The 17,528-nt window shown below is 63.4% G+C and overlaps 3 protein-coding genes across 3 annotated transcripts; all 3 read right to left on the reverse strand.

Moving 5' to 3' along the window:
• Nucleotides 1–2,957: 2,957 nt before the first annotated feature.
• Nucleotides 2,958–4,842, reverse strand: LOC135316474 (proline-rich protein 22-like). The gene is made up of 3 exons (XM_064469930.1): nt 4,740–4,842; nt 4,543–4,647; nt 2,958–4,120 (listed from the first exon to the last, which is right to left on the reverse strand). The coding sequence occupies exons 1-3, from the start codon at nt 4,840–4,842 to the stop codon at nt 2,958–2,960; spliced, it is 1,371 nt and encodes a 456-aa protein (XP_064326000.1).
• A 3,061-nt stretch (nt 4,843–7,903) lies between these two features.
• LOC135316475 (proline-rich protein 22-like) lies at nt 7,904–9,788 on the reverse strand. The gene is made up of 3 exons (XM_064469931.1): nt 9,686–9,788; nt 9,489–9,593; nt 7,904–9,066 (listed from the first exon to the last, which is right to left on the reverse strand). Exons 1-3 carry the CDS (start codon nt 9,786–9,788, stop codon nt 7,904–7,906), a joined length of 1,371 nt encoding a protein of 456 aa, XP_064326001.1.
• Nucleotides 9,789–12,849: 3,061 nt separating this feature from the next.
• On the reverse strand, nt 12,850–14,734 carry LOC135316476 (proline-rich protein 22-like). The gene is made up of 3 exons (XM_064469932.1): nt 14,632–14,734; nt 14,435–14,539; nt 12,850–14,012 (listed from the first exon to the last, which is right to left on the reverse strand). The coding sequence occupies exons 1-3, from the start codon at nt 14,732–14,734 to the stop codon at nt 12,850–12,852; spliced, it is 1,371 nt and encodes a 456-aa protein (XP_064326002.1).
• Nucleotides 14,735–17,528: the final 2,794 nt, after the last annotated feature.

Genomic DNA, 17,528 nt, shown 5'->3' on the forward strand with positions numbered 1-17,528 from the left:
CCTGGGGAGGGAAAGGGTTAAGGGGGGCTGGGGTGCCCCCGATGTGTTGCGGGTTCATCAGCTGTCAGCGGCGGTGGGTACAAGTGGCTGTTTCTGGAAGCCTTTGGTCCCTTTGCGGAGCTGGGCTCTCCTTGGGATTCGCGGTCCCCGGTGGAACGAGTCCCACGCCTGGAGTGCTGGGATGGCGGGTAGGGGCTCTTCAGGAGGGGTGGGCAGGGCAGGCGAGGTGGCGGTGCCGACGTGGATGGTGGAAAGGGAGGGGTTTGATGGTGCAGCCCTTGCAGTCAGCGGTGCTGTGGTCGGGAGGCTGCGGGGGAGGACCAGGCGGGTGGCAGCCAAGGCAGCTGTTGGAGTGGCTGTGTGCTGCCGATGGCCCAGCCGGCATGCCGGCAGCGGGGAGTTAGCCTATAGGTGATTAGGAGGAATCTGTGGCCTGGGAGCCAGGCTTCCACTTGCCAGGCATCAGCCGGGAATGCCATCCTGCTGTGAGGAGCAGGCCTGGAAAAATCCTGGACTTTGCTGGGGAGAAGTCGTTTTCACACAGCCTCAGGGATCCCCCCGGGAAAGAGGCCCTCCTCGACTTGCTGGTTGTGAATGGAGGAGGGCTGCTGGGAGAAGGGATGGTCTTGGCCACAGTGATGGTGAAGCGGTTGAGTTGCAAACGGTCCGTGTAATGAGAAAGAAGGAGAGCAGAGTTGCTCCCCTGGCTTTTGAGAGAGCAAACGTCAAGCTCACCTCGCAACCACAGTCATGATCCAACTGGTTTCTTTGGAGCGGTGGTACAGTCACCTCTTGCTCCCAAGAGTTTAAAGGGGGCAAAGCGTCGGTGAGTTTAATACCCAGCGTGGATCATCATTCTTCAAGTGTCTTTCAGCTGTTGTCGTTCGCAATCAGTCAACAGTCGACCTACCACGAACTATCAACCCTGCAGCAATCTTCAACATTCGAACGGTGACTAACAGTAGCAACGAGCAAACATACGAACATCATCCTGGGGTTGTGTTGGGACATCCATCTCCCATAGGGATAGGGTTTGAAGGGGGAATGTCAAGTGCGTGGGTGCAGACTGGGGGCGTGGCCATTTCACACATGGCATTTAGGGCAGCGTTAGCCTCAGGGACAGCTTTTAAGGGAGCGACCCCTTCACAGCGGACACGGATTTCCGTAGCGTGCTCTTAATACAGCTGATAATAATACAAACTACCACAATTACGATGATGACCGTTAGCAAAGACTGAGGGAGGCTACTTAGCCTCCCCAACAGGGAAATCCCAAACGCACTGAAAACTTTCCCCAGGCACTTAGTCCCTAGCGCAGTGGGCATTTCTCTGGTGTCTTTGGCCATTCTCTTCACCTCATTCATCTGTTCTCGTAGTGGCACTGAAACGTGTGCCATGTGGACGCAACTGTCACCTCCCGATAGCTTCAGCTTCCCGCATACGCCTTTCTCCCTCGGCAGGAGGAAGTCTAACACAGCTCAGATTTGAGCAGTCGTCTTGCTGGTTTCTTGCAGTCGATGCTTTAAGAGGCCTAGGCTATCATGTGCAGAGTTTGTTAGTGCCTCTAGCTGCAGGCTTGGGTCTAGGAGAGAGTGTTTCGGACTGGAGGGATCCCGATTCCAAAGATTGCGCGCGGTGGCGGTGCAGCTGGTGCAGGGGACAGGAGTGTTGGGGCGAGGACGATGCTCGGGGCGGGCGAGCGTGCGAGATGAGACGGTGAGCGGCAGCATCCCCGGGAGCTGCGCCGTGCCATGCTGATGGCACCGGGACTGCGCCCGTGCAGGCCCCAACGGGACTCCTAACGCCCCAGCGGCATCACTGGGACTGCCCGAAGGAAGGGGCTTATCCCCTACGACTGCCGGTGCCGGGGGCTGCTCTGACGGGACCTCAGCCCGCACCTTCTGCAAGACCCACCCGCAAAGCTGAGGCGGCTCCCCAGAGTCGCCGTTGGCTGCACTGGGCCCACGTTGCAGCAATAAAGAGGGACGAAGCTTCGGGGCACTTTCTGGCCAATGCCATGTCTTGTCATTATTCTTACTGGTTCCCCCTCTCCCAACCCCGCCTCCTTCCTGGTGTTGCAGCTGCCCACGGCGGAGCCCGAGAAGGGGAGGAGGGTCCCTGCCTGGCCTGCAGCTCCCTCCCTCGCCATTCTTGGTGTCGTTTGGGGACCTTTTGGTGCGGCAGTGAGGCAAAGGTGTGCTTCGGGGCTGCGCACAGTGGGCCCCGAGGAAGGGCGCGATTGTCTTGCGGGCCTTTGAGGGCCTTTGCAGCGAGCCCTGTCCCTGCTGGAGGGGACGCCGGTCGTGCTCAAGACGAAGGCCTTGCAGGCCCTGTTGGGGGGGGGTGTGCCCTCCCCGGCCCCCGAGCTCTGCCCTTGTCGCAGAGGCTCTGGGTGTCCGCCAGGAGCCGAGGGGGAGCCCTCGCCCTCCCCCTCTTCTTTATCTCGTGAGGCTCAGGGAAGCTGTAGCCCTCCATGTGGTACGGAACCCTTGTCCCAGGGGCTCTGTGCTGCTTTCCGTGTGGGGCCGTGTCTGTGAGTCCTGCAGGGCCCCGACTGTCGTGGCTCCCCCACCAAAGGGCCGCCCCCCCTGGGGAAGGGGACAGGGGAGTCCCCCACCACCATTGCCTGCTCTGCTGGCGGTGACTCGTCCCTGGGGGAGGCTCGGTGCCCTTTGGGGCTTGCTGGCTGTGATCTGGGGCTCAGCGGGGCTTTTGCACCCCTTGGGTGCCATTTCCCCGTGGCCCCTGTGCTCCCTCCCCCTCCCACGCAGGCACAGAGCCGTTCTGGAGAAACAACTTTTAATGGAAAAAAACACAAGGCAACAGGTAAAATCAAAGCTACCCTACCCCACCCACCCTCCAACAGCCTCCCCGCCCTCCGCCCCTAAACACCACCCCCACTCCCCCGCCCTCCACCTCAGCCCCACGCTGCATCTAATCCCCGCCATGCCACCCCCTCTAATCCCGCCCTGCCACCCGCGTGCTGCCTGCCAGAGCCCTGCGCTTGCTGGCGGCCTTTGGCAAGGGGCTCTTCCCCCGCTTCTTGCCCCGTGCCCCTGCCATGGCAGGCTGGGGCCCTGGCAGCTCCCTCCCCGCATCCCCCCACGGCTCCTGCAGCTCCAGCCCGATGCTCTGGACAAACTCTTCCAGGCTCAGGGTGGCGTCGGCGGTCTCGGGGACGCTGTAGTCAGGGCTGAGCAGCTCCTCGGGCAGAGCGAGTGAGGCGAGGTCGCAGGGGGGGATGCCTGCGCTGGTGGCACCAGGGTCCCCAGGCGTGGGGCCGCTGCTGGGACCCTCCGGGCTGATCCCCGACTCGTCCATGGAGCAGCCAAAGAACCTGAGGGCCTCGTGGAGAGGCACCTCATCGGGCAGCGCAAGGTCAGCGGCCGGGTCTCCCAGCGGCTGGTTGTGGGGAGCAGCAGAGGGGCTGGTGTGGACGTGGGTGCCCAGGGGGATGTTGGTGCCCGGGTGTGCCCCCGCGGGGGTGCCGCTGACAGCGATGTTGGTGTGTGCTGGCTGCCCCTCGGCGTGCTCATAGGCGGGGATGGCCGTCGGCGAGATCGGGGAGGCTGTGGCCACCGCTCCAGCCTCTGCGCAGGTGCCACCGGGGTCCCCAGGCATGGGGCCGCTGCTGGGCCCTCCCTGGCTGAGCCCCTCCGCATCCAGGGAGCAACCAAGGAGCCTTAGGGCCTCTTCAAGAAGCTCCTTGTCAGAGACTCCAAGGCCAGCAGCTGGGTCCCCAAGACCTTGGTTGTGGGTGGCAGCAGAGGGGCTGGTGGGGACGTTGGTGCCTGGTGGCATGTTGCATGCCGAGGGTGCAGCCGTGCCTTCAGCGTGCTGGAGGCCAGAGCTGGACGGCGGCTGCACCGGGGAGGCTGGGGCCACCACTCTCCTCTGCTCTTGGTAGGGGGCGTGGTGTTGGGGTTGGCCGTGGGGGGTGCGTGGGGCTGCCCAGGCCAGGCAGGTCGCGCAGCCCCCGGGGCCCCAGAGGCCAGCACCCGGCAGAGAAGCGGCACCGTGGGCGAGCGTGGCGGTGGCCCGTGGAAGCAGGCTGGTGGTTGTGCGCTGCATGTGGAACGCCCGCGGGTCGAAGAAGCAGCCCCGTGGAGGCCTCTGCAGCCCTGTGGGGGTGAGTGGGAGCCGTGTTGGTCCACGGGGACCCTGCAGGGGCACCTGCTGAGCCAGCCCCCATTGCCTGTAGCCCCCGTCTCTGCACCAGGTACGTTAGGAGCTTGTGGCCGGGGCGCTCCCCGCCTCTGGGGTGATCTGCTGTGCCGGCAAGGTGGGCTTGGAAACTGGGGAGGAGGTTCAGTTTGAGAGGGTGAAATGGGAGGGATGTCCCCAAGCCTTTGGGGAATTCTCTGGAAATTGGATGCGGTGGGCTCCCGTCAGCCAGGGGAGGGCAGCGATGCTCACTCAGGCTTGCTGAAGGCCTGTGCCATATCTGCCGGGGGGCTGGGGATGGTGGTGGGGGGGCTGAAGGTGCCCGTGGGTCGGGGATGCTGAAGGTGTTGGGGTGGCCGAGCAGAGAGGGGTGCCGTACCTGCTGGTGGTGCCTGTGGGGCGTGGGTTGCCACCGCCGGTGGGGGTGCCCAGGCTGCGGGGAAGGGCTGCTCCTGCGCGGGCAGTGGGCACAGGTTGGCTGAGCCTGAAAGAGAGACAGGAGCGATGGCCGGTGGTGAGCTCCGCTCTTGCCCCCAGGAGCGGTCCCCGGGCTGCAGGGCTGGGCTCGTTGCCTACCTGGTGGGGAGAAGGTTTCGGGGAGTACAAAAGTGTGGAGGAGCCGGGGTGCCGGGGCGGCACGGGAGCCGCGCGGTGGGAGCCCCAGTGGTGGCCGCGCCATGGTTCGTTGTGGTTGTTGGCCTCTAAGGAGACTCTGGGGTCTCCCGGGACAGAACGTGTCGGCTGTCCGTGTTCCGCCATGCCCCTAGAGCCTCCCCAGCTCCTCCTGGGGAGGGAAAGGGTTAAGGGGGGCTGGGGTGCCCCCGATGTGTTGCGGGTTCATCAGCTGTCAGCGGCGGTGGGTACAAGTGGCTGTTTCTGGAAGCCTTTGGTCCCTTTGCGGAGCTGGGCTCTCCTTGGGATTCGCGGTCCCCGGTGGAACGAGCCCCACGCCTGGAGTGCTGGGATGGCGGGTAGGGGCTCTTCAGGAGGGGTGGGCAGGGCAGGCGAGGTGGCGGTGCCGACGTGGATGGTGGAAAGGGAGGGGTTTGATGGTGCAGCCCTTGCAGTCAGCGGTGCTGTGGTCGGGAGGCTGCGGGGGAGGACCAGGCGGGTGGCAGCCAAGGCAGCTGTTGGAGTGGCTGTGTGCTGCCGATGGCCCAGCCGGCATGCCGGCAGCGGGGAGTTAGCCTATAGGTGATTAGGAGGAATCTGTGGCCTGGGAGCCAGGCTTCCACTTGCCAGGCATCAGCCGGGAATGCCATCCTGCTGTGAGGAGCAGGCCTGGAAAAATCCTGGACTTTGCTGGGGAGAAGTCGTTTTCACACAGCCTCAGGGATCCCCCCGGGAAAGAGGCCCTCCTCGACTTGCTGGTTGTGAATGGAGGAGGGCTGCTGGGAGAAGGGATGGTCTTGGCCGCAGTGATGGTGAAGCGGTTGAGTTGAAAACGGTCCGTGTAATGAGAAAGAAGGAGAGCAGAGTTGCTCCCCTGGCTTTTGAGAGAGCAAACGTCAAGCTCACCTCGCAACCACAGTCATGATCCAACTGGTTTCTTTGGAGCGGTGGTACAGTCACCTCTTGCTCCCAAGAGTTTAAAGGGGGCAAAGCGTCGGTGAGTTTAATACCCAGCGTGGATCATCATTCTTCAAGTGTCTTTCAGCTGTTATCGTTCACAATCAGTCAACAGTCGACCTACCACGAACTATCAACCCTGCAGCAATCTTCAACATTCGAAGGGTGACTAACAGTAGCAACGAGCAAACATACGAACATCATCCTGGGGTTGTGTTGGGACATCCATCTCCCATAGGGATAGGGTTTGAAGGGGGAATGTCAAGTGCGTGGGTGCAGACTGGGGGCGTGGCCATTTCACACATGGCATTTAGGGCAGCGTTAGCCTCAGGGACAGCTTTTAAGGGAGCGACTCCTTCACAGCGGACACGGATTTCCGTAGCGTGCTCTTAATACAGCTGATAATAATACAAACTACCACAATTACGATGATGACCGTTAGCAAAGACTGAGGGAGGCTACTTAGCCTCCCCAACAGGGAAATCCCAAACGCACTGAAAACTTTCCCCAGGCACTTAGTCCCTAGCGCAGTGGGCATTTCTCTGGTGTCTTTGGCCATTCTCTTCACCTCGTTCATCTGTTCTCGTAGTGGCACTGAAACGTGTGCCATGTGGACGCAACTGTCACCTCCCGATAGCTTCAGCTTCCCGCATACGCCTTTCTCCCTCGGCAGGAGGAAGTCTAACACAGCTCAGATTTGAGCAGCCGTCTTGCTGGTTTCTTGCAGTCGATGCTTTAAGAGGCCTAGGCTATCATGTGCAGAGTTTGTTAGTGCCTCTAGCTGCAGGCTTGGGTCTAGGAGAGAGTGTTTCGGACTGGAGGGATCCCGATTCCAAAGATTGCGCGCGGTGGCGGTGCAGCTGGTGCAGGGGACAGGAGTGTTGGGGCGAGGACGATGCTCGGGGCGGGCGAGCGTGCGAGATGAGACGGTGAGCGGCAGCATCCCCGGGAGCTGCGCCGTGCCATGCTGATGGCACCGGGACTGCGCCCGTGCAGGCCCCAACGGGACTCCTAACGCCCCAGCGGCATCACTGGGACTGCCCGAAGGAAGGGGCTTATCCCCTACGACTGCCGGTGCCGGGGGCTGCTCTGACGGGACCTCAGCCCGCACCTTCTGCAAGACCCACCCGCAAAGCTGAGGCGGCTCCCCAGAGTCGCCGTTGGCTGCACTGGGCCCACGTTGCAGCAATAAAGAGGGACGAAGCTTCGGGGCACTTTCTGGCCAATGCCATGTCTTGTCATTATTCTTACTGGTTCCCCCTCTCCCAACCCCGCCTCCTTCCTGGTGTTGCAGCTGCCCACGGCGGAGCCCGAGAAGGGGAGGAGGGTCCCTGCCTGGCCTGCAGCTCCCTCCCTCGCCATTCTTGGTGTCGTTTGGGGACCTTTTGGTGCGGCAGTGAGGCAAAGGTGTGCTTCGGGGCTGCGCACAGTGGGCCCCGAGGAAGGGCGCGATTGTCTTGCGGGCCTTTGAGGGCCTTTGCAGCGAGCCCTGTCCCTGCTGGAGGGGACGCCGGTCGTGCTCAAGACGAAGGCCTTGCAGGCCCTGTTGGGGGGGGGTGTGCCCTCCCCGGCCCCCGAGCTCTGCCCTTGTCGCAGAGGCTCTGGGTGTCCGCCAGGAGCCGAGGGGGAGCCCTCGCCCTCCCCCTTTTCTTTATCTAGTGAGGCTCAGGGAAGCTGTAGCCCTCCATGTGGTACGGAACCCTTGTCCCAGGGGCTCTGTGCTGCTTTCCGTGTGGGGCCGTGTCTGTGAGTCCTGCAGGGCCCCGACTGTCGTGGCTCCCCCACCAAAGGGCCGCCCCCCCTGGGGAAGGGGACAGGGGAGTCCCCCACCACCATTGCCTGCTCTGCTGGCGGTGACTCGTCCCTGGGGGAGGCTCGGTGCCCTTTGGGGCTTGCTGGCTGTGATGTGGGGCTCAGCGGGGCTTTTGCACCCCTTGGGTGCCATTTCCCCATGGCCCCTGTGCTCCCTCCCCCTCCCACGCAGGCACAGAGCCGTTCTGGAGAAACAACTTTTAATGGAAAAAAACACAAGGCAACAGGTAAAATCAAAGCTACCCTACCCCACCCACCCTCCAACAGCCTCCCCGCCCTCCGCCCCTAAACACCACCCCCACTCCCCCGCCCTCCACCTCAGCCCCACGCTGCATCTAATCCCCGCCATGCCACCCCCTCTAATCCCGCCCTGCCACCCGCGTGCTGCCTGCCAGAGCCCTGCGCTTGCTGGCGGCCTTTGGCAAGGGGCTCTTCCCCCGCTTCTTGCCCCGTGCCCCTGCCATGGCAGGCTGGGGCCCTGGCAGCTCCCTCCCCGCATCCCCCCACGGCTCCTGCAGCTCCAGCCCGATGCTCTGGACAAACTCTTCCAGGCTCAGGGTGGCGTCGGCGGTCTCGGGGACGCTGTAGTCAGGGCTGAGCAGCTCCTCGGGCAGAGCGAGTGAGGCGAGGTCGCAGGGGGGGATGCCTGCGCTGGTGGCACCCGGGTCCCCAGGCGTGGGGCCGCTGCTGGGACCCTCCGGGCTGATCCCCGACTCGTCCATGGAGCAGCCAAAGAACCTGAGGGCCTCGTGGAGAGGCACCTCATCGGGCAGCGCAAGGTCAGCAGCCGGGTCTCCCAGAGGCTGGTTGTGGGGAGCAGCAGAGGGGCTGGTGTGGACGTGGGTGCCCAGGGGGATGTTGGTGCCCGGGTGTGCCCCCGCGGGGGTGCCGCTGACAGCGATGTTGGTGTGTGCTGGCTGCCCCTCGGCGTGCTCATAGGCGGGGATGGCCGTCGGCGAGATCGGGGAGGCTGTGGCCACCGCTCCAGCCTCTGCGCAGGTGCCACCGGGGTCCCCAGGCATGGGGCCGCTGCTGGGCCCTCCCTGGCTGAGCCCCTCCGCATCCAGGGAGCAACCAAGGAGCCTTAGGGCCTCTTCAAGAAGCTCCTTGTCAGAGACTCCAAGGCCAGCAGCTGGGTCCCCAAGACCTTGGTTGTGGGTGGCAGTCGAGGGGCTGGTGGGGACGTTGGTGCCTGGTGGCATGTTGCATGCCGAGGGTGCAGCCGTGCCTTCAGCGTGCTGGAGGCCAGAGCTGGACGGCGGCTGCACCGGGGAGGCTGGGGCCACCGCTCTCCTCTGCTCTTGGTAGGGGGCGTGGTGTTGGGGTTGGCCGTGGGGGGTGCGTGGGGCTGCCCAGGCCAGGCAGGTCGCGCAGCCCCCGGGGCCCCAGAGGCCAGCACCCGGCAGAGAAGCGGCACCGTGGGCGAGCGTGGCGGTGGCCCGTGGAAGCAGGCTGGTGGTTGTGCGCTGCATGTGGAACGCCCGCGGGTCGAAGAAGCAGCCCCGTGGAGGCCTCTGCAGCCCTGTGGGGGTGAGTGGGAGCCGTGTTGGTCCACGGGGACCCTGCAGGGGCACCTGCTGAGCCAGCCCCCATTGCCTGTAGCCCCCGTCTCTGCACCAGGTACGTTAGGAGCTTGTGGCCGGGGCGCTCCCCGCCTCTGGGGTGATCTGCTGTGCCGGCAAGGTGGGCTTGGAAACTGGGGAGGAGGTTCAGTTTGAGAGGGTGAAATGGGAGGGATGTCCCCAAGCCTTTGGGGAATTCTCTGGAAATTGGATGCGGTGGGCTCCCGTCAGCCAGGGGAGGGCAGCGATGCTCACTCAGGCTTGCTGAAGGCCTGTGCCATATCTGCCGGGGGGCTGGGGATGGTGGTGGGGGGGCTGAAGGTGCCCGTGGGTCGGGGATGCTGAAGGTGTTGGGGTGGCCGAGCAGAGAGGGGTGCCGTACCTGCTGGTGGTGCCTGTGGGGCGTGGGTTGCCACCGCCGGTGGGGGTGCCCAGGCTGCGGGGAAGGGCTGCTCCTGCGCGGGCAGTGGGCACAGGTTGGCTGAGCCTGAAAGAGAGACAGGAGCGATGGCCGGTGGTGAGCTCCGCTCTTGCCCCCAGGAGTGGTCCCCAGGCTGCAGGGCTGGGCTCGTTGCCTACCTGGTGGGGAGAAGGTTTCGGGGAGTACAAAAGTGTGGAGGAGCCGGGGTGCCGGGGCGGCACGGGAGCCGCGCGGTGGGAGCCCCAGTGGTGGCCGCGCCATGGTTCGTTGTGGTTGTTGGCCTCTAAGGAGACTCTGGGGTCTCCCGGGACAGAACATGTCGGCTGTCCGTGTTCCGCCATGCCCCTAGAGCCTCCCCAGCTCCTCCTGGGGAGGGAAAGGGTTAAGGGGGGCTGGGGTGCCCCCGATGTGTTGCGGGTTCATCAGCTGTCAGCGGCGGTGGGTACAAGTGGCTGTTTCTGGAAGCCTTTGGTCCCTTTGCGGAGCTGGGCTCTCCTTGGGATTCGCGGTCCCCGGTGGAACGAGTCCCACGCCTGGAGTGCTGGGATGGCGGGTAGGGGCTCTTCAGGAGGGGTGGGCAGGGCAGGCGAGGTGGCGGTGCCGACGTGGATGGTGGAAAGGGAGGGGTTTGATGGTGCAGCCCTTGCAGTCAGCAGTGCTGTGGTCGGGAGGCTGCGGGGGAGGACCAGGCGGGTGGCAGCCAAGGCAGCTGTTGGAGTGGCTGTGTGCTGCCGATGGCCCAGCCGGCATGCCGGCAGCGGGGAGTTAGCCTATAGGTGATTAGGAGGAATCTGTGGCCTGGGAGCCAGCCTTCCACTTGCCAGGCATCAGCCGGGAATGCCATCCTGCTGTGAGGAGCAGGCCTGGAAAAATCCTGGACTTTGCTGGGGAGAAGTCGTTTTCACACATCCTCAGGGATCCCCCCGGGAAAGAGGCCCTCCTCGACTTGCTGGTTGTGAATGGAGGAGGGCTGGTGGGAGAAGGGATGGTCTTGGCCACAGTGATGGTGAAGCGGTTGAGTTGAAAACGGTCCGTGTAATGAGAAAGAAGGAGAGCAGAGTTGCTCCCCTGGCTTTTGAGAGAGCAAACGTCAAGCTCACCTCGCAACCACAGTCATGATCCAACTGGTTTCTTTGGAGCGGTGGTACAGTCACCTCTTGCTCCCAAGAGTTTAAAGGGGGCAAAGCGTCGGTGAGTTTAATACCCAGCGTGGATCATCATTCTTCAAGTGTCTTTCAGCTGTTATCGTTCGCAATCAGTCAACAGTCGACCTACCACGAACTATCAACCCTGCAGCAATCTTCAACATTCGAACGGTGACTAACAGTAGCAACGAGCAAACATACGAACATCATCCTGGGGTTGTGTTGGGACATCCATCTCCCATAGGGATAGGGTTTGAAGGGGGAATGTCAAGTGCGTGGGTGCAGACTGGGGGCGTGGCCATTTCACACATGGCATTTAGGGCAGCGTTAGCCTCAGGGACAGCTTTTAAGGGAGCGACTCCTTCACAGCGGACACGGATTTCCGTAGCGTGCTCTTAATACAGCTGATAATAATACAAACTACCACAATTACGATGATGACCGTTAGCAAAGACTGAGGGAGGCTACTTAGCCTCCCCAACAGGGAAATCCCAAACGCACTGAAAACTTTCCCCAGGCACTTAGTCCCTAGCGCAGTGGGCATTTCTCTGGTGTCTTTGGCCATTCTCTTCACCTCGTTCATCTGTTCTCGTAGTGGCACTGAAACGTGTGCCATGTGGACGCAACTGTCACCTCCCGATAGCTTCAGCTTCCCGCATACGCCTTTCTCCCTCGGCAGGAGGAAGTCTAACACAGCTCAGATTTGAGCAGTCGTCTTGCTGGTTTCTTGCAGTCGATGCTTTAAGAGGCCTAGGCTATCATGTGCAGAGTTTGTTAGTGCCTCTAGCTGCAGGCTTGGGTCTAGGAGAGAGTGTTTCGGACTGGAGGGATCCCGATTCCAAAGATTGCGCGCGGTGGCGGTGCAGCTGGTGCAGGGGACAGGAGTGTTGGGGCGAGGACGATGCTCGGGGCGGGCGAGCGTGCGAGATGAGACGGTGAGCGGCAGCATCCCCGGGAGCTGCGCCGTGCCATGCTGATGGCACCGGGACTGCGCCCGTGCAGGCCCCAACGGGACACCTAACGCCCCAGCGGCATCACTGGGACTGCCCGAAGGAAGGGGCTTATCCCCTACGACTGCCGGTGCCGGGGGCTGCTCTGACGGGACCTCAGCCCGCACCTTCTGCAAGACCCACCCGCAAAGCTGAGGCGGCTCCCCAAAGTCGCCGTTGGCTGCACTGGGCCCACGTTGCAGCAATAAAGAGGGATGAAGCTTCGGGGCGCTTTCTGGCCAATGCCATGTCTTGTCATTATTCTTACTGGTTCCCCCTCTCCCAACCCCGCCTCCTTCCTGGTGTTGCAGCTGCCCACGGCGGAGCCCGAGAAGGGGAGGAGGGTCCCTGCCTGGCCTGCAGCTCCCTCCCTCGCCATTCTTGGTGTCGTTTGGGGACCTTTTGGTGCGGCAGTGAGGCAAAGGTGTGCTTCGGGGCTGCGCACAGTGGGCCCCGAGGAAGGGCGCGATTGTCTTGCGGGCCTTTGAGGGCCTTTGCAGCGAGCCCTGTCCCTGCTGGAGGGGACGCCGGTCGTGCTCAAGACGAAGGCCTTGCAGGCCCTGTTGGGGGGGGGTGTGCCCTCCCCGGCCCCCGAGCTCTGCCCTTGTCGCAGAGGCTCTGGGTGTCCGCCAGGAGCCGAGGGGGAGCCCTCGCCCTCCCCCTCTTCTTTATCTAGTGAGGCTCAGGGAAGCTGTAGCCCTCCATGTGGTACGGAACCCTTGTCCCAGGGGCTCTGTGCTGCTTTCCGTGTGGGGCCGTGTCTGTGAGTCCTGCAGGGCCCCGACTGTCGTGGCTCCCCCACCAAAGGGCCGCCCCCCATGGGGAAGGGGACAGGGGAGTCCCCCACCACCATTGCCTGCTCTGCTGGCAGTGACTCGTCCCTGGGGGAGGCTCGGTGCCCTTTGGGGCTTGCTGGCTGTGATGTGGGGCTCAGCGGGGCTTTTGCACCCCTTGGGTGCCATTTCCCCATGGCCCCTGTGCTCCCTCCCCCTCCCACGCAGGCACAGAGCCATTCTGGAGAAACAACTTTTAATGGAAAAAAACACAAGGCAACAAGTAAAATCAAAGCTACCCTACCCCACCCACCCTCCAACAGCCTCCCCGCCCTCCGCCCCTAAACACCACCCCCACTCCCCCGCCCTCCACCTCAGCCCCACGCTGCATCTAATCCCCGCCATGCCACCCCCTCTAATCCCGCCCTGCCACCCGCGTGCTGCCTGCCAGAGCCCTGCGCTTGCTGGCGGCCTTTGGCAAGGGGCTCTTCCCCCGCTTCTTGCCCCGTGCCCCTGCCATGGCAGGCTGGGGCCCTGGCAGCTCCCTCCCCGCATCCCCCCACGGCTCCTGCAGCTCCAGCCCGATGCTCTGGACAAACTCTTCCAGGCTCAGGGTGGCGTCGGCGGTCTCGGGGACGCTGTAGTCAGGGCTGAGCAGCTCCTCGGGCAGAGCGAGTGAGGCGAGGTCGCAGGGGGGGATGCCTGCGCTGGTGGCACCAGGGTCCCCAGGCGTGGGGCCGCTGCTGGGACCCTCCGGGCTGATCCCCGACTCGTCCATGGAGCAGCCAAAGAACCTGAGGGCCTCGTGGAGAGGCACCTCATCGGGCAGCGCAAGGTCAGCGGCCGGGTCTCCCAGCGGCTGGTTGTGGGGAGCAGCAGAGGGGCTGGTGTGGACGTGGGTGCCCAGGGGGATGTTGGTGCCCGGGTGTGCCCCCGCGGGGGTGCCGCTGACAGCGATGTTGGTGTGTGCTGGCTGCCCCTCGGCGTGCTCATAGGCGGGGATGGCCGTCGGCGAGATCGGGGAGGCTGTGGCCACCGCTCCAGCCTCTGCGCAGGTGCCACCGGGGTCCCCAGGCATGGGGCCGCTGCTGGGCCCTCCCTGGCTGAGCCCCTCCGCATCCAGGGAGCAACCAAGGAGCCTTAGGGCCTCTTCAAGAAGCTCCTTGTCAGAGACTCCAAGGCCAGCAGCTGGGTCCCCAAGACCTTGGTTGTGGGTGGCAGCAGAGGGGCTGGTGGGGACGTTGGTGCCTGGTGGCATGTTGCATGCCGAGGGTGCAGCCGTGCCTTCAGCGTGCTGGAGGCCAGAGCTGGACGGCGGCTGCACCGGGGAGGCTGGGGCCACCGCTCTCCTCTGCTCTTGGTAGGGGGCGTGGTGTTGGGGTTGGCCGTGGGGGGTGCGTGGGGCTGCCCAGGCCAGGCAGGTCGCGCAGCCCCCGGGGCCCCAGAGGCCAGCACCCGGCAGAGAAGCGGCACCGTGGGCGAGCGTGGCGGTGGCCCGTGGAAGCAGGCTGGTGGTTGTGCGCTGCATGTGGAACGCCCGCGGGTCGAAGAAGCAGCCCCGTGGAGGCCTCTGCAGCCCTGTGGGGGTGAGTGGGAGCCGTGTTGGTCCACGGGGACCCTGCAGGGGCACCTGCTGAGCCAGCCCCCATTGCCTGTAGCCCCCGTCTCTGCACCAGGTACGTTAGGAGCTTGTGGCCGGGGCGCTCCCCGCCTCCGGGGTGATCTGCTGTGCCGGCAAGGTGGGCTTGGAAACTGGGGAGGAGGTTCAGTTTGAGAGGGTGAAATGGGAGGGATGTCCCCAAGCCTTTGGGGAATTCTCTGGAAATTGGATGTGGTGGGCTCCCGTCAGCCAGGGGAGGGCAGCGATGCTCACTCAGGCTTGCTGAAGGCCTGTGCCATATCTGCCGGGGGGCTGGGGATGGTGGTGGGGGGGCTGAAGGTGCCCGTGGGTCGGGGATGCTGAAGGTGTTGGGGTGGCCGAGCAGAGAGGGGTGCCGTACCTGCTGGTGGTGCCTGTGGGGCGTGGGTTGCCACCGCCGGTGGGGGTGCCCAGGCTGCGGGGAAGGGCTGCTCCTGCGCGGGCAGTGGGCACAGGTTGGCTGAGCCTGAAAGAGAGACAGGAGCGATGGCCGGTGGTGAGCTCCGCTCTTGCCCCCAGGAGTGGTCCCCAGGCTGCAGGGCTGGGCTCGTTGCCTACCTGGTGGGGAGAAGGTTTCGGGGAGTACAAAAGTGTGGAGGAGCCGGGGTGCCGGGGCAGCACGGGAGCCGCGCGGTGGGAGCCCCAGTGGTGGCCGCGCCATGGTTCGTTGTGGTTGTTGGCCTCTAAGGAGACTCTGGGGTCTCCCGGGACAGAACGTGTCGGCTGTCCGTGTTCCGCCATGCCCCTAGAGCCTCCCCAGCTCCTCCTGGGGAGGGAAAGGGTTAAGGGGGGCTGGGGTGCCCCCGATGTGTTGCGGGTTCATCAGCTGTCAGCGGCGGTGGGTACAAGTGGCTGTTTCTGGAAGCCTTTGGTCCCTTTGCGGAGCTGGGCTCTCCTTGGGATTCGCGGTCCCCGGTGGAACGAGTCCCACGCCTGGAGTGCTGGGATGGCGGGTAGGGGCTCTTCAGGAGGGGTGGGCAGGGCAGGCGAGGTGGCGGTGCCGATGTGGATGGTGGAAAGGGAGGGGTTTGATGGTGCAGCCCTTGCAGTCAGCGGTGCTGTGGTCGGGAGGCTGCGGGGGAGGACCAGGCGGGTGGCAGCCAAGGCAGCTGTTGGAGTGGCTGTGTGCTGCCGATGGCCCAGCCGGCATGCCGGCAGCGGGGAGTTAGCCTATAGGTGATTAGGAGGAATCTGTGGCCTGGGAGCCAGGCTTCCACTTGCCAGGCATCAGCCGGGAATGCCATCCTGCTGTGAGGAGCAGGCCTGGAAAAATCCTGGACTTTGCTGGGGAGAAGTCGTTTTCACACAGCCTCAGGGATCCCCCCGGGAAAGAGGCCCTCCTCGACTTGCTGGTTGTGAATGGAGGAGGGCTGGTGGGAGAAGGGATGGTCTTGGCCGCAGTGATGGTGAAGCGGTTGAGTTGAAAACGGTCCGTGTAATGAGGAAGAAGGAGAGCAGAGTTGCTCCCCTGGCTTTTGAGAGAGCAAACGTCAAGCTCACCTCGCAACCACAGTCATGATCCAACTGGTTTCTTTGGAGCGGTGGTACAGTCACCTCTTGCTCCCAAGAGTTTAAAGGGGGCAAAGCGTCGGTGAGTTTAATACCCAGCGTGGATCATCATTCTTCAAGTGTCTTTCAGCTGTTATCGTTCGCAATCAGTCAACAGTCGACCTACCACGAACTATCAACCCTGCAGCAATCTTCAACATTCGAACGGTGACTAACAGTAGCAACGAGCAAACATACGAACATCATCCTGGGGTTGTGTTGGGACATCCATCTCCCATAGGGATAGGGTTTGAAGGGGGAATGTCAAGTGCGTGGGTGCAGACTGGGGGCGTGGCCATTTCACACATGGCATTTAGGGCAGCGTTAGCCTCAGGGACAGCTTTTAAGGGAGCGACCCCTTCACAGCGGACACGGATTTCCGTAGCGTGCTCTTAATACAGCTGATAATAATACAAACTACCACAATTACGATGATGACCGTTAGCAAAGACTGAGGGAGGCTACTTAGCCTCCCCAACAGGGAAATCCCAAACGCACTGAAAACTTTCCCCAGGCACTTAGTCCCTAGCGCAGTGGGCATTTCTCTGGTGTCTTTGGCCATTCTCTTCACCTCATTCATCTGTTCTCGTAGTGGCACTGAAACGTGTGCCATGTGGACGCAACTGTCACCTCCCGATAGCTTCAGCTTCCCGCATACGCCTTTCTCCCTCGGCAGGAGGAAGTCTAACACAGCTCAGATTTGAGCAGCCGTCTTGCTGGTTTCTTGCAGTCGATGCTTTAAGAGGCCTAGGCTATCATGTGCAGAGTTTGTTAGTGCCTCTAGCTGCAGGCTTGGGTCTAGGAGAGAGTGTTTCGGACTGGAGGGATCCCGATTCCAAAGATTGCGCGCGGTGGCGGTGCAGCTGGTGCAGGGGACAGGAGTGTTGGGGCGAGGACGATGCTCGGGGCGGGCGAGCGTGCGAGATGAGACGGTGAGCGGCAGCATCCCCGGGAGCTGCACCGTGCCATGCTGATGGCACCGGGACTGCGCCCGTGCAGGCCCCAACGGGACTCCTAACGCCCCAGCGGCATCACTGGGACTGCCCGAAGGAAGGGGCTTATCCCCTACGACTGCCGGTGCCGGGGGCTGCTCTGACGGGACCTCAGCCCGCACCTTCTGCAAGACCCACCCGCAAAGCTGAGGCGGCTCCCCAGAGTCGCCGTTGGCTGCACTGGGCCCACGTTGCAGCAATAAAGAGGGACGAAGCTTCGGGGCACTTTCTGGCCAATGCCATGTCTTGTCATTATTCTTACTGGTTCCCCCTCTCCCAACCCCGCCTCCTTCCTGGTGTTGCAGCTGCCCACGGCGGAGCCCGAGAAGGGGAGGAGGGTCCCTGCCTGGCCTGCAGCTCCCTCCCTCGCCATTCTTGGTGTCGTTTGGGGACCTTTTGGTGCGGCAGTGAGGCAAAGGTGTGCTTCGGGGCTGCGCACAGTGGGCCCCGAGGAAGGGCGCGATTGTCTTGCGGGCCTTTGAGGGCCTTTGCAGCGAGCCCTGTCCCTGCTGGAGGGGACGCCGGTCGTGCTCAAGACGAAGGCCTTGCAGGCCCTGTTGGGGGGGGGTGTGCCCTCCCCGGCCCCCGAGCTCTGCCCTTGTCGCAGAGGCTCTGGGTGTCCGCCAGGAGCCGAGGGGGAGCCCTCGCCCTCCCCCTCTTCTTTATCTAGTGAGGCTCAGGGAAGCTGTAGCCCTCCATGTGGTACGGAACCCTTGTCCCAGGGGCTCTGTGCTGCTTTCCGTGTGGGGCCGTGTCTGTGAGTCCTGCAGGGCCCCGACTGTCGTGGCTCCCCCACCAAAGGGCCGCCCCCCCTGGGGAAGGGGACAGGGGAGTCCCCCACCACCATTGCCTGCTCTGCTGGCGGTGACTCGTCCCTGGGGGAGGCTCGGTGCCCTTTGGGGCTTGCTGGCTGTG

Source organism: Phalacrocorax carbo, chromosome 19, assembly GCF_963921805.1.
Source record: "Phalacrocorax carbo chromosome 19, bPhaCar2.1, whole genome shotgun sequence".
NCBI classification, from domain to species: domain Eukaryota; kingdom Metazoa; phylum Chordata; class Aves; order Suliformes; family Phalacrocoracidae; genus Phalacrocorax; species Phalacrocorax carbo.

What these genes read in the sequence shown, in the direction of transcription:
- LOC135316474 (XM_064469930.1), bottom strand. Translation starts at nt 4,842, where the DNA reads ATGGCGCGGCCACCACTGGGGCTCCCACCGCGCGGCTCCCGTGCCGCC. An exon ending in CGAAACCTTCTCCCCACCAG is followed by an intron (nt 4,648 to 4,739) that starts GTAGGCAACGAG and finishes TCTCTCTTTCAG; the next exon opens with GCTCAGCCAACCTGTGCCCA. An exon ending in CCCACAGGCACCACCAGCAG is followed by an intron (nt 4,121 to 4,542) that starts GTACGGCACCCC and finishes TCACCCCCACAG; the next exon opens with GGCTGCAGAGGCCTCCACGG.
- LOC135316475 (XM_064469931.1), bottom strand. Translation starts at nt 9,788, where the DNA reads ATGGCGCGGCCACCACTGGGGCTCCCACCGCGCGGCTCCCGTGCCGCC. An exon ending in CGAAACCTTCTCCCCACCAG is followed by an intron (nt 9,594 to 9,685) that starts GTAGGCAACGAG and finishes TCTCTCTTTCAG; the next exon opens with GCTCAGCCAACCTGTGCCCA. An exon ending in CCCACAGGCACCACCAGCAG is followed by an intron (nt 9,067 to 9,488) that starts GTACGGCACCCC and finishes TCACCCCCACAG; the next exon opens with GGCTGCAGAGGCCTCCACGG.
- LOC135316476 (XM_064469932.1), bottom strand. Translation starts at nt 14,734, where the DNA reads ATGGCGCGGCCACCACTGGGGCTCCCACCGCGCGGCTCCCGTGCTGCC. An exon ending in CGAAACCTTCTCCCCACCAG is followed by an intron (nt 14,540 to 14,631) that starts GTAGGCAACGAG and finishes TCTCTCTTTCAG; the next exon opens with GCTCAGCCAACCTGTGCCCA. An exon ending in CCCACAGGCACCACCAGCAG is followed by an intron (nt 14,013 to 14,434) that starts GTACGGCACCCC and finishes TCACCCCCACAG; the next exon opens with GGCTGCAGAGGCCTCCACGG.